The 14,995-nt window shown below is 43.7% G+C and overlaps 1 protein-coding gene across 1 annotated transcript; it reads left to right on the top strand.

Annotated features, from left to right (window-relative positions):
• Nucleotides 1–9,168: 9,168 nt before the first annotated feature.
• On the top strand, nt 9,169–10,032 carry LOC120989678 (olfactory receptor 11L1-like). Its single transcript, XM_040417933.1, has one exon. It carries the CDS (start codon nt 9,181–9,183, stop codon nt 10,030–10,032), a length of 852 nt encoding a protein of 283 aa, XP_040273867.1. The 5' UTR covers nt 9,169–9,180.
• The last annotated feature ends 4,963 nt before the right edge of the window (nt 10,033–14,995 follow it).

Genomic DNA, 14,995 nt, shown 5'->3' with positions numbered 1-14,995 from the left:
GAGCCTCCTTTTATCACGGCTGTGGCAGGTAAGTGTTGATAGCATTTTTATGTTGCTGTTACTTACCTGCCGTACTGTTTAGCCCATGGTCTTGCTTCCTGTTTGCTACTGGGCCTCTGGAGACACCATTCATCCGTGGTGTAGGATGAATGGGTGGTCGTGCCCTGTCATCAGGCCTAGTGCATAGCAGGGATAGCAGGGTCCTAGGTTGGTGAGCATGAGCCCCCTTACCTTCTGAGGCAGCTCATGCGCTAGGAGTCTAGAGAGAGTTCAGGGTTGCACTAGGAGGTGACCTGTTCCCTGCTATCTGGCGTTGCAGCCACTGTCATTACACGGTGGGGGGTTTTCACCACTCCCCACCGTGACAGGTTTTTCATTTGGGCATCTAGCTGGCACAGATCGACCTCGTCCTGCAACAGGAGCTCCACCAGCCCCACCAGGGCCACGTCCCTTATTTGATGCTCTCCTCATTCTTTGAGGTCACCCACCGAACTAACAGACCGATTAAAGGGGTTGGGCACTCTTTAAATACTCTCCACTACAGTGTGGCAGGCAGGGAAAAAATGAAGTTCCTAATATACTTCATTAAACACATCTGCCTGCTTCTCTTTCAGTTATAAGCTGCTCCCCCTTAGCCCTGCTCTACCTTGCAGCTGAGTTCGTCCATGGCTGCACGCGACATGGAGGAGCTTGAGAGGAAGCTCGTCCATGCGCATGTGCAGTCTGCTCCTGTCAGTGGTCGGCTCCCTGCTGCCCGCTCGAACTGTGAAAGGAATCAGCTGCTTGTTCCCTCTCTACAAACACCTGATTCCTGTCAGAAGCTGGCTGTAATAAAACCCTTCAGAGTCCCTACTGCAGAAGCTACTTAGTCAATCCCCATCCCCCCCCGCACTATCACCACACAGCCGACCCGCTAAGCCACGCCCACCGGTTCTGTTAGGCCATGCCTCATGTAATCAACAGGGAAAGCAGGACATCTAGCCAGCAACTATGATTTTGTGTGTGTGTGTATATATATATACACTGCTCAAAAAAATAAAGGGAACACTTAAACAACACAATGTAACTCCAAGTTAATCACACTTCTGTGAAATCAAACTGTCCACTTAGAAAGCAACACTGAGTGACAATCAATTTCACATGCTGTTGTGCAAATGGGATAGACAACAGGTGGAAATTATAGGCAATTAGCAAGACACCCCCAATAAAGGAGTGGTTCTGCAGGTGGTGACCACAGACCACTTCTCAGTTTCTGTGCTTCCTAGCTGATGTTTTGGTCACTTTTGAATGCTGGCGGTGCTTTCACTCTAGTGGTAGCATGAGACGGAATCTACAACCCACACAAGTGGCTCAGGTAGTGCAGCTTATCCAGGATGGCACTTCAATGTGAGCTGTGGCAAGAAGGTTTGCTGTGTCTGTCAGCGTAGTGTCCAGACCATGGAGGCGCTACCAGGAGACAGGCCAGTACATCAGGAGACGTGGAGGAGGCCGTAGGAGGGAAACAACCCAGCAGCAGGACCGCTACCTCCGCCTATGTGCAAGAAGGAACAGGAGGAGCACTGCCAGAGCCCTGCAAAATGACCTCCAGCAGGCCACAAATGTGCATGTGTCTGCTCAAACGGTCAGAAACAGACTCCATGAGGGTGATATGAGGGCCCGACGTCCACAGGTGGGGGTTGTGCTTACAGCCCAACACCTTGCAGGACGTTTGGCATTTGCCAGAGAACACCAAGATTGGCTAATTCGCCACTGGCGCCCTGTGCTCTTCACAGATGAAAGCAGGTTCACACTGAGCACATGTGACAGACGTGACAGAGTCTGGAGACGCCGTGGAGAACGTTCTGCTGCCTGCAACATCCTCCAGCATGACCGGTTTGGCATTGGGTCAGTAATGGTGTGGGGTGTCATTTCTTTGGAAGGCCACACAGCCCTCCATGTGCTCACCAGAGGTAGCCTGACTGCCATTAGGTACCGAGATGAGATCCTCAGACCCCTTGTGAGACCATATGCTGGTGCGGTTGGCCCTGGGTTCCTCCTAATGCAAGACAATGCTAGACCTCATGTGGCTGGAGTGTGTCAGCAGTTCCTGCAAGACGAAGGCATTGATGCTATGGACTGGCCCGCCCGTTCCCCAGACCTGAATCCAACTGAGCACATCTGGGACATCATGTCTCGCTCAATCCACCAACGTCACGTTGCACCACAGACTGTCCAGGAGTTGGCAGATGCTTTAGTCCAGGTCTGGGAGGAGATCCCTCAGGAGACCGTCCGCCACCTCATCAGGAGCATGCACAGGCGTTGTAGGGAGGTCATACAGGCACGTGGAGGCCATACACAGCCTTTATTTTGACTTGTTTTAAGGACATTACATCAAAGTTGGATCAGCCTGTAGTGTGTTTTTCCACTTTAATTTTGAGTGTGACTCCAAATCCTGACCTCCATGGGTTGAAAAATTTGATTTCCATTTTTAAATTTTTGTGTGATTTTGTTGTCAGCACATTCAACTATGTAAAGAACAAAGTATTTCAGAAGAATATTTAATTAATTCAGATCTAGGATGTGTATATATATATATATATATATATATATATATATATATACAGTACAGACCAAAAGTTTGGACACACCTTCTCATTCAAAGAGTTTTCTTTATTTTCATGACTATGAAGCCATCAAAACTATGAATTAACACATGTGAAATTATATACATAACAAACAAGTGTGAAACAACTGAAAATATGTCATATTCTAGGTTCTTCAAAGTAGCCACCTTTTGCTTTGATTACTGCTTTGCACACTCTTGGCATTCTCTTGATGAGCTTCAAGAGGTAGTCCCCTGAAATGGTCTTCCAACAGTCTTGAAGGAGTTCCTAGAGATGCTTAGCACTTGTTGGTCCTTTTGCCTTCACTCTGCGGTCCAGCTCACCCCAAACCATCTCGATTGGGTTCAGGTCCGGTGACTGTGGAGGCCAGGTCATCTGGCGCAGAACCCCATCACTCTCCTTCATGGTCAAATAGCCCTTACTTTCAAAGTTTTCCCAATTTTTCGGCTGACTGACTGACCTTCATTTCTTAAAGTAATGATGGCCACTCGTTTTTCTTTACTTAGCTGCTTTTTTCTTGCCATAATACAAATTCTAACAGTCTATTTAGTAGGACTATCAGCTGTTATGGGCGTCCGCAGAATTTTTTCCAGGGGGGGGCATAATTTTATTGACATCCATGCTCTGCTTGTTTCTGAGAATGTAATGAAGGGGAGGGGCATATTAATTATCACAAAGTATAATAACGCATGAGCTGTGCAACGTGATGGAAAAGCTTAAATGTATTTTATAAGTGCCAGGAATACAAAGTTGTATCCCTGGTTCTATAGCTCCCTCTGCCTCCCTCTCCCTCCTTGCCCCCTCATATATAATAAAATGGTACTTTTATTCCAGTCTGCAGTCACAGTGGGCAGCACTGCCCTAGGAAGTACCTCTAGCTGCCATATGAGGAGTGGTCCGTGGATGTATTCCTAGGGAGTAATGTAAACACTGGATTTTCTCTGAAAACACAGGGTTTACTGCAAAAAGCTTGAAGGGGCTGATTATACTCACCAGAACTAATATAATAAGCTGCAGTTGTTCTGGACCTGGTGACTATAGTGTGCCTTTAATGTAAACATTATTCAATGCACCACATTAGTCATACACCCATGATCAAGGCACTATAACCGAATAAAAAATGTAGAAACTGCAGGGGCAATACTGCCTGGTATATGGACAGCAGAGATGGCATCCTCTGGGCAGTACTGTCTATGGTCATCCTTCACCAGCACCCTGACTGCCACCTGCTTGGCCTGGCTCTCATGGCACTTCACTGCCTGCTGCTTGGCTATCAGTGACTCACCCTACACCTAACACTCAGGGTCAGGGAGTGACTCCGTAGTCACACTGTGACACTGACTGACTGTCACTCACTGATAGCCAAGCAGGTGGCAGTCAGGGTGCTTCTGAAGGATGAATTGACCATAGACAGTACTGCCCAGAGGATGCCATATCTGCTGTCCATATAATACCAGGCAGTATTGCCCCTTCATATACCGCCTGGTCACCCCACACCTAACACTCAGGGAGTACTGTCACACTGACTGGTCTGTGACACTGACTGTCACTCACTGTTGTGTTAGTGTCGCTCTCGCTCATTCATTCAGGCTGCCTGTGGTTGTGGAGTCCTGAAGCGGCCAACACACTGTGGGCGGCTCTTCTTGCTCTGTCTCCGCAATGTCTTTCCCGCCCTGAAGGTGGGCGGAGCTTCGTTCTGCCGTGCGCGCCCGGCCCTGGTGATTCATCAAGGCGCGTGCATGCTCCTGATAGATACTGCTCTTCACTCTGCGGCGCTGCGCAGTACAGCAGCTGCAGAACAGAGGCAGAACTCAGTTCAGTGGCGTAGCATGGGTTGCCAGCACCCGGGGCAAGCCATGTATTGCGCCCCCCCCCCCCCAAAAACCTGTGGACTCGTCCCTTTTTACAGATAATGTAGTAAATGTCACCTGCAGTCCTATGTAACACCACAGATAACTCAGTGATAACTCTCTGAGTACAGATAATGTAGTAGATGTCACCTGCAGTCCTATGTAACACCACAGATAACACAGTGATATCTCTGAGTACAGATAATGTAGTAGATGTCACCTGCAGTCCTATGTAACACCACAGATAACACAGTGATATCTCTGAGTACAGATAATGTAGTAGATGTCACCTGCAGTCCTATGTAACACCACAGATAACACAGTGATAGCTCTCTGAGTACAGATAATGTAGTAGATGTCACCTGCAGTCCTATGTAACACCACAGATAACACAGTGATATCTCTGAGTACAGATAATGTAGTAGATGTCACCTGCAGTCCTATGTAACACCACAGATAACACAGTGATATCTCTGAGTACAGATAATGTAGTAGATGTCACCTGCAGTCCTATGTAACACCACAGATAACACAGTGATAGCTCTCTGAGTACAGATAATGTAGTAGATGTCACCTGCAGTCCTATGTAACACCACAGATAACACAGGGATAACTCTCTGAGTACAGATAATGTAGTAGATGGGTGTGAGGCCCCAGAATTCAGAACACACACAGTGTGAACTGAAGTCTGATGCCAGGATGCGGCAGGGTGGGCCAAATTCTTTATCCACCCCCCAACCCTACCGTGAAACAGATATGTGGATGGACATAACATACATTGCTACGAAATATACAGTATAATATAGCACCACATACCTCATCCATCCAGTGACATCTCTTGTGATGTAGACTTTCCTCAACGTCTTCATTCGGAGATATCGACCGCCATGACACCTTCTTTCAGCTGCGTCTCTACAGAGTTTCACAGAAAGCATTTTTAGATTCCTCACTTTACTATCATCCTCATTGTACCTCAACACTGTTATCCTGCTGCCCCCCAATACTGTGGTAGAGCCAGACAGATAGGAGGACCAGAGTTGAGACACACTAATATATACTAATATTACAGAGGGGCCATTATATATTATAATAATACAGAAGGGCCATTATATATTATAATAATACAGAGGGGGCTATTATATAGTATAATAATACACAGGGGGCTATTATATATTATAATAATACAGAGGGGGCTATTATATATTATAATAATACACAGGGGGCTATTATATATTATAATAATACAGAGGGGGCTATTATATAGTATAATAATACACAGGGGGCTATTATATATTATAATAATACAGAGAGGCCATTATATTTTCTAATCCGTGTGGAGGGGGCACAGAGGAGGCAAAACCACTGTGTAGGGATGAGCGAATTTCATGTTATAAAATTTGTTTGTGCTTCGTTTGGTGGTAGAAGCAGAATTGCGTTATGGATTCTGTTACCACGGACCATAACGCAATTCTATGACGTAGCATGCATAACGGAATGCCTTTAGAGGCATTCTGTTATTCCTTCCGTCATAATAGAAGTCTATGGGCTGCATAACGGATCCGTCCCGTTTCCGTTATGCAGGAGAGGACTCCCCTGCATAACGGAAACGGGACGGATCCGTTATGCAGCCCATAGACTTCTATTATGACGGAAGGAATAACAGAATGCCTCTAAAGGCATTCCGTTATGCATGCTACGTCATAGAATTGCGTTATGGTCCGTGGTAACAGAATCCATAACGCAATTCTGCTTTTACCACCAAATGAAGTGTAAACGAATTTCAAAATCTGAAATTCGCTCATCTTTACCACTGTGTGGAGGGGGCACAGAGGAGACAAAACCACCTTATGGAGTTAAAATACCTTGTTAGGGGATGTACTGTATGGTGAGCAATGTAACTGTGGGTGACTTTATAAAAGCTTCTAGCAGCTCTCACACCCCTCATATACTCCACTACAAACTACATAGAAATACAGCCCCCAAACCCCTCACCAGAAATCACTGACCACAGCATACTGTAAGGGCCTGCACTCTCCCTGCTCTGAACGCTGCTCTGCTTCTCCTTACAGCCCTATTCCTGCATCTGGCACAGTCTGTAAGGGGCGGGAGGAAGCGGTCACATGATCTCATGACGTCATTCCCTCGAAGCAGCCAATACATTCTATACCTGTTCTGAAGCCTATGAGGCAGAATGGAAATGCCTGCTTCCCTCCTTTAAAAAATGCCTGCTGCCGGGCGCCTCCTGCAATTTGGCGCCCGGGGCAATGCCCCCCCGACCCCCCCACGCTACGCCCCTGACTCAGTTCACAGATTTCCAGGACCCCAGGGGGGGGCACTTGCCCCCCCTTGCCCTCCCCTGCGGACGCCCATGTCAGCTGTGTATCTACCTGACTTCTCCTGAACACCACTGATGGTCCCAACCCCATTTATAAGGCAAGAAATCCCACTTATTAAACCTGACAGGGCACACCTGTTAAGTGAAAACCATTTCAGGGGATTACCTCTTGAAGCTCATCAAGAGAATGCCAAGAGTGTGCAAAGCAGTAATCAAAGCAAAAGGTGGCTACTTTGAAGAACCTAGAATATGACATATTTTCAGTTGTTTCACACTTGTTTGTTATGTATATAATTCCACATGTGTTAATTCATAGTTTTGATGCCCTCAGTGTGAATCTACAATTTTCATAGTCATGAAAATAAAGAAAACTCTTTGAATGAGAAGGTGTGTCCAAACTTTTGGTCTGTACTGTATATATATATATATATATATATATATATATATACACACAAACATCGCGTCCACATGGGTGAATAATCTTTTTTTCTATTTTCATCTAATGAGAGTACTGTTGTTTTGCTTTATTTATACACTTACCTAAAGAATTATTAGGAACACCTGTTCTATTTCTCATTAATGCGATTATCTAGTCAACCAATCACATGGCAGTTGCTTCAATGCATGTAGGGTTGTGGTCCGGGTCAAGACAATCTTCTGAACTCCAAACTGAATGTCAGAATGGGAAAGAAAGGTGATTTTTGAGCGTGGCATGGTTGTTGGTGCCAGACGGGCCGGTCTGAGTATTTCACAATCTGCTCAGTTACTGGGATTTTCACGCACAACCATTTCTAGGGTTTACAAAGAATGGTGTGAAAAAGGAAAAACATCCAGTATGCGGCAGTCCTGTGGGCAAAAATGCCTTGTGGATGCTAGAGGTCAGACGAGAATGGGCCACCTAATTCAAGCAGATAGAAAAGCAACGTTGACTGAAATAATCACTCGTTACAACCGAGGTATGCAGCAAAGCATTTGTGAAGCCACAACACGCACAACCTGGAGGCGGATCGGCTACCACAGCAGAAGACCCCACCGGGTACCACTCATCTCCACTACAAATAGGAAAAAGAGGCTACGATTTGCACGTGCTCACCAAAATTGGACTGTTGAAGACTGGAAAAATGTTGCCTGGTCTGATGAGTCTCGATTTCTGTTGAGACATTCAAATGGTAGAGTCCGAATATGGCGTAAACAGAATGAGAACATGGCTACTTCCAGCAGGATAATGCACCATGTCACAAAGCTCGAATCATTTCAAATTGGTTTCTTGAACATGACAATGAGTTCACTGTACTAAAATGGCCCCCACAGTCACCAGATCTCAACGCAATAGAGCATCTTTCGGATGTGGTGGAACGGGAGCTTCGTGCCCTGGATGTGCATCCCTCAAATCTCCATCAACTGCAATATGCTATCCTATCAATATGGGCCAACATTTCTAAAGAATGCTATCAGCACCTTGTTGAATCAATGCCACGTAGAATTAAGGCAGTTCTGAAGGCAAAAGGGGGTCCAACACCGTATTAGTATGGTGTTCCTAATAATTCTTTAGGTGAGTGTATATTTTCTTTAAAATGACACCAAACCTGTTGCTACTCAAAAAGGAATAACTTTTGGTCTGTTATTAAAAACTACAAGCTATTGCTTCTTCCGATATCACCATTTGTATATAAACAAGTGCAGGCATTTGCCACCAAAAAGGGGGAGAGATGAAAAAAATAATCTGCTTACCCATAGCTATTACTAATGCTGTCTTTGTATAAATTTTTCAGCCGGTATTTCAATTTTTTGGGCATTTTTATTTTTTTCTCCCTGTTTTCCAAAAACCATAACTTTGTTATTTTACCAATCACATAGACGTAGGAGGGCTTGCATTTTGTGGGGCAAGTTGCACTTTCTAATGGCATTATTGAATATAATGGGAAGCTTAAAAAAGATTCCAAATGTGTTGGCGAAAAATGCAATTGTGCCACAGTTTTATTTTTAAGGTGTGTAATTCTTCAGAAAGACCCATGGATTTATGAGGAATGAACGGATTCCCCAATTTTAGTGCAAGGAAGCCATTGGGAACCCAGGAGTTCAACTCTTCAAGGTAAAGCCGCCTCAGATGCCATGGCCTTAATTGAGGGGCTAAATGTCTGCGATCGGCGTGGTCACCAATCATAAACACAGCAAGAACCCGGCGACTATGATGCTGCTCTGCATCGAATGCCATCTTTAACAAGATGAGGTTAATCAGAAGGGGTTAAAGAGCTTTAAAGGGTTTTTACATTTGCTTTTGTTTTTTTTGTTTTTATTGTAGGAAAACATTCGGACTGTGGCCTCAGAGTTTTTCCTTTTAGGATTTCAGATCTGCCAATGTTTAGGAACTTCCCTGTTCTGTATTTTTCTTATGGTTTACTTTGGGGCAGTATGTGGAAATCTCCTGATTATCACCCTGGTGTCCATCAGCAAGAACCTCCACACTCCAATGTACTTCTTCATCTCACAGCTGTCCATCAGTGACATCATATTGATCACAACTATTGTCCCCAAGATGCTCCAAATTCTACTGAATAGTGGGGAGGCCATTACTTTTATTAATTGCATCACTCAGTTTTACTTTTTCTGTACTTCAGAAGTATTTGAGTGTTTTCTTCTCACAGTGATGTCTTATGACAGATACTTGGCCATCTGTAAACCACTTCATTATAACTCTATCATGACCAATGCATGGTGCATGAAATTGGGCATCACCTGTTGGTTGTTGGGATTTTCTGCTGCTTTTATTGACACACAAATGACATCAAAGTTACAATTTTGTGGTCCAAATATTATTGATCATTTTTTCTGTGACCTTGTCCCCTTGCTAGAAATTGCCTGTTCTGATACCTACATCGTCCATCTTGGAGTCTCCTTACTAAGTATACCAGCAGTCATCCTACCAACCATAATAATCATTATGTCTTATGTTAAAATTATTTCAGTCATCTTAAGGATTTCATCCATTACTAGTAGACAGAAAGCCTTCTCCACCTGTAGCTCCCACCTCATTGTGGTCTCCATATTTTACTGGACTTTATTTACAGTTTATATTGTTCCAACAAGAGGACAAACACTGACCATTAGTAAAATCCTATCCCTGCTATATACCGTGCTTACCCCATTGATCAACCCCATTATATACAGTCTGAGAAATAAAGACATTATGAAAGCAGTAAGGGGAACATTTCATAAATATGTAATTTGTGGCAATTGTCTATAAATCAATCTGTTTTGGTTGCACCTACAAACATAGTAGTTCTTAACAAAGATCTTTTAAAAACGGTGAGTGAAATACTGTACATGACTCCCTACATATTGTAAAAAATGAAAATCAGACATCATATAGTACACAGCAATCACTTTCTAACAAAGCTAGAACCAGCCCTATACCTCACATGGATCCAGAGATCTCCCCATTCATTGCTCTGCTAGATTTATATCAAGCTGGTAGCTCAAGGGGAGTGTCTTTTCATCTGCAGTACAGGAAGTGTGTCTCAGCTCTCCCTATCACAGCTCAGGGGGCGTGTCTCAGCTCTCCCTATCACAGCTCAGGAGGCAGTTGAAGGATGAAACTGAGCATGTGCGGCCATCTCAGTGAGCAAGACAAATAAATAAGAAAAAGAACAACCAACAGGTGTCGCTATACAGATAGATTTTATTGAATAACTCAGTGGGTATTTTAAATATTTAATTACATGCAATTACAAAAGTATTCAGATCCAGGTTCTGGTATGAAAACTGTAGAATCATTTTCGTGAGATAACCCCTTTATGGATGGCGAAAAGAAACAGAAGGACCCAGTGATAGCTCTGAACAATGGCTTTTACTGATCTCATGTGTAGCAGCAGGCTTCATAGTTAGAGCAACAGACTTACAGGTTACAGAGTTTTCGTTAGAGTCAACTGCATTGATGCCTACAGTCTCTCATGAAGAAACTGGAATAAGGTTATAACTAGAAATGAGCAAAGTTTTGTAAAATTCAATTTGGCTGCTTCAACGAATTTTACTAAAAAAAAATCACTTTATTATGAATTACTTCGCCACAAAGCGCATTTTTTTGTAAATAGCGGGCGCAATTACAGGGAGCTGTGATGGCACTACTATTCATCACAGGGTGCAACTGTACTTCGCAAGAGGCAGTCCATGCAGATACAGAGAGTCTAGGATAGTCTACGGCACTGGTGGCGAACCGATGGCACAGGTGCCAGAGGCTGCACTTGTTCTAAAGATGAGCGAAGCAGTTCATAACAAACTTTTCAAAATTTAGTTTGACAGACACCTATTGCCAGACATCAGTTTACCCAATAAAACATGCATAGAAAATATTAAGACCCTCTAGACAAGTAGGTGGAATGTCCATTGGGCCTCTTTATGTCTGCTCCGCTAAGCTAAGAGCTAACATGCAGTTCTCTTAGCTTAGCAAAACGGGCATAAGCAGGAGTCTGCTCTGCTCAGCTAATCTTGACATAGTACATGGGTACAGGGTGCCCATGTGCTATGACAGGAGCTAGTAAACCTCTGGGGGGCATGGGCAGGAGCAGCAATATGTGATCTTGCCCGTACTCCCTGCTTATGCGGCCCCATTCATAATATGTACAATCTGTAGTCTGTACACCGCTGAGCAGTCAGAGGTGTACAGAGAACTGAGTTTTAAACGCACAGGGAATTGTGCGCTTTAGGGAGAAAAAAGTCTAATAAAAATACTAAATTAATTAATAAAGTATATTAGAAAAACTTTTATTAGGGCATTAGGGACATCTTATTAAAATGTTTCACAAAGGTTTAGTTACTCTTTAAATTATATTACAAAAATGGTCAGCATCACTGCCCCAATACATTACAAAAATAAAAATAGAATGGCAGTTACACTTTAAGCCATGTTGTGGCAGTACAAACACATGCTTTTGAATCACTTCTGTTAGCTGTAGAATTACTGTGTGTCACTATTATGCTTAGTTCACACTTTACTTTGGTAAGTTTCGGGTCAAAAACACAGAACAGCTGCAGATCTTTTCATGATGCCTTATATGCGAGTAGGATTGGCTCCTGATTTTAACTCACCATAGAGTAACTGCTGGAATTAACTGACCAAATAACTGAAGTGTAAAGTGTGAAGCCTTACAGGTCAATGTTAGCGTCAGGTATAATCAACTTAACCGGGCAGTGGCCTGTATTTTAAGGGTATTTTTTAAATACTGGTTGGTTCTGTCCCTTTAATTCTGTTCCCATTCATTATTACCATGATGTGTTATGATGTGCCTTGTAATCTAGTACCCATCGCCCATTGTGCTGATAAGACCCACATTCCTGAGTGATCTCAGAGTCAAGCACGCTGCACACTGGAGGAGGGGCTAAAATGTTTAAACTCTATGACACACATTCCCTCAGGGCACTCTATTAAAGACTTTATTCTAGGTAGGATGTGAGTATTGATTTACCGTATTGTTTTTGTGCGGAGTCTCACCCCATATTGCATGTTGCATATTTAGGGGGGTGATGTTTATTTACTTTTCATTATTCAGTATTGTATACTTAATCACACTTAGTAAATATATTTATTCACTCAAAGTTTATTCATTCTCAAATCTTTCGAATTCACTTTATGTTATATGGCCCAAGATTCTACTACAGAGTGAAAATCTGCTGATTCTACATAGATTGCTACAAAACCAGTTTTCTTACATGCTGATACAAGTACTTGGCCAATGACAGACTGGAGAGGGTGTCAGCAGTAAGTTTGAGCTGACATCTGTCACAGCCACTATCTCTGGCTGTGACCTTCCGTCCTTGCTCGTTCGGCGCTCCTCGCTGAAGTTTCGTTTCTGTGTGTTTGTGGTTCTGTATGGGTTAACTCCCCTGTGTTCCTATTAGGAGGTAATCCTCTGTCTGCTCCATGGGTGTGGCCTCTCTGCTGCACCCATGGAACCTGTATATAAGGCTGAGGTTTCCTCAGTTCTGTGTCAGCTCTCCTGGTGTGTGTTGTCTTGTCCTGTCCTGCTCCTGGTTTGTACTCTCTCTCCCATGCTGCTGACCCATGGAATCCGTGTCTGTCTGTGCTCTGTGGGTTTCCCTACTTGTTCATTGATGTCCTCTTTCCTGTGTTTCTGTTATCTGTTCTGTCAGTTATGTTTTAGTTACCTTGTGTGTATTCATGTCTCTGTTCAGCAAGCCCTTGCTGCACCTTTCTTTGCAGCAGAGTGCAATGCGCAAGGCCATGCAGTTTACTACTGGTGGAGCAAGTCCTTCTCTGCTCATTGTCACTCCTGTTTCCTTGCTATGTATTTCTGCTTGTGTTATTAGTTGCCCTGTTTTGTATTTGCCTGTCTGTTATGTTTGCCTATGTGCCGTCGGTACCTTCTGGTACCTGTTGTCCATTCGTTCCTGCTGTCACTGTCTAGTTCACGCTCCAGAGTGGACCCTGGCAACTTCCTGCGGCAAAGCCTAACCCTACCTTCTGGGGCCCTAGTGAATACCAGGAGTTGCTTAGTCATGCCCCTCTGGAGTATTACTAGACAGTGGCGCAGTGGGGGTTTTATCCCACTGTGCTGACGGTACATAGAGCTCATGTTTTGTCTGTGCTGCCTTCCCTGGTTTTTGTTTGTGCAATAAACTCTTATGTGTCTGTACCTGATTTCCGTTTGTTTATTGCTTGACGACGCGGTGGTCTCTCCTGGGACCTCCAACTCGTGACAACATCACTGTTTATTTTTCCCTTCTGATCTGTCACAACAATTTCCCCCAAAAAAATCCTGTATTTTAAGCATCCGCCTACACACAGTCAGTGTTTGGTGAGAAATTGATCAGTATTTGTAATGCCAAAAAAGAACAGGAGTGGGTCCAAAACAGAGATGACACGTGATCGGAATATTTGTATGTCTTTTGTGTTTTCGGCCCACTCCTGATTTAGGCTTCCAAATCATGTGTAAATTCTGATGCAAAATACTGACCTTGAGATAGAGGCTAGGATCCATTGTGTTTTTCATTTTTCAGTTCTTTCTGACAAATCAGAAAAAGGGTTAAATAAATGGTGATGTCAACAAGGCCAAACAGGAACACTAGTAGCCCAGTCACACAGTGGTGAGGGTGACAACAGCATGAGGAGTCAACATAGTGTCTCAGTCACAGAGAGGAGAGGGTGGCAACATCATGGGGAGTCAACATAGTGGCCCACTCACAGAGTACGGAGGGTGGCAACAGCATGAGAAGTCAACATAGTGGCCCTGTCACAAAGTAGGGAGGTGGGGGCCAACATCAGTGACTGTAAAAGCACAAGAAGGTGGGTAGCAGCTAAGTTAAGTCTTATACTAATAGTAAGTGGAAAAACAAGGTGACTTGCAAGTCTGAATTACTAAATGTAAATAAAATGTGTATGCTGAAGGATGACTCCAAATTGTGCCTACAGTGGAGGCTGAGAACAAGGTGGAAGATGAGGAGGCAGAGGAGGACATTCGTGCAGGACTCACAGTTTGAGAACTTGGAGGCGGCAGTGCCTTACCTGCCCAAGTTGCTGGTGTGGCTGGGCAGGAGCCACATTTACCCAGTAGGCCGTAAGGGACATATATTGTCCTTGACCATAGTTACAGCTTCTCACGTCGGTGCTGTTGTGAACTTTACAAGACACTGACAGGCTCAAGGACTGGCCCACCTTCTTCTCAACATAAACCAGAAAAAGGGATATTGGCACTCAATTTTGAATGTGAAATGGAGGGTGACGCTTTGAGCAATTCATCCAAAAGAAATCATCAAAACTTTGGAACCTTTTTTTGGAAGATTTTTTTGTGAAATTTGTGATGAATTCAATTAATTTAGAATTGATTTCCTCATCTGTAGAATTGAGTTACTTGTGGACAGGTGTGAGGATGTTTTTGGAAGAAATCAGTCATGTTTTTTTAATCTTGGGCAACTTCTTTGAGTAAACACTGATAAGCAACATTGTAAAAGACTATTTTATGAAATAATTAATCTGTGTGATCTTGGGAGAAGGCTGCTAATTCTCAGTAGTTCAGATTTGGACTGAATCCAAGGAGACCCTTAAGGCAATAACAAATTAATATTTTCCCATAGGCCCCTTCCGTTTTTGCTAAGTATAAGTAGAGGTACCTGCAATCAATCCACAGCACATCCTATATAAAATGTCCAAGAGTCTACTACACATCATCTGATAGGACACGCAGGATATCATC

This window comes from Bufo bufo, chromosome 1 (genome assembly GCF_905171765.1).
Source record: "Bufo bufo chromosome 1, aBufBuf1.1, whole genome shotgun sequence".
Classification (NCBI taxonomy): domain Eukaryota; kingdom Metazoa; phylum Chordata; class Amphibia; order Anura; family Bufonidae; genus Bufo; species Bufo bufo.
Note: the sequence above shows the minus strand (reverse complement) of the source record. Positions and strands in the feature narration are given on the sequence as shown.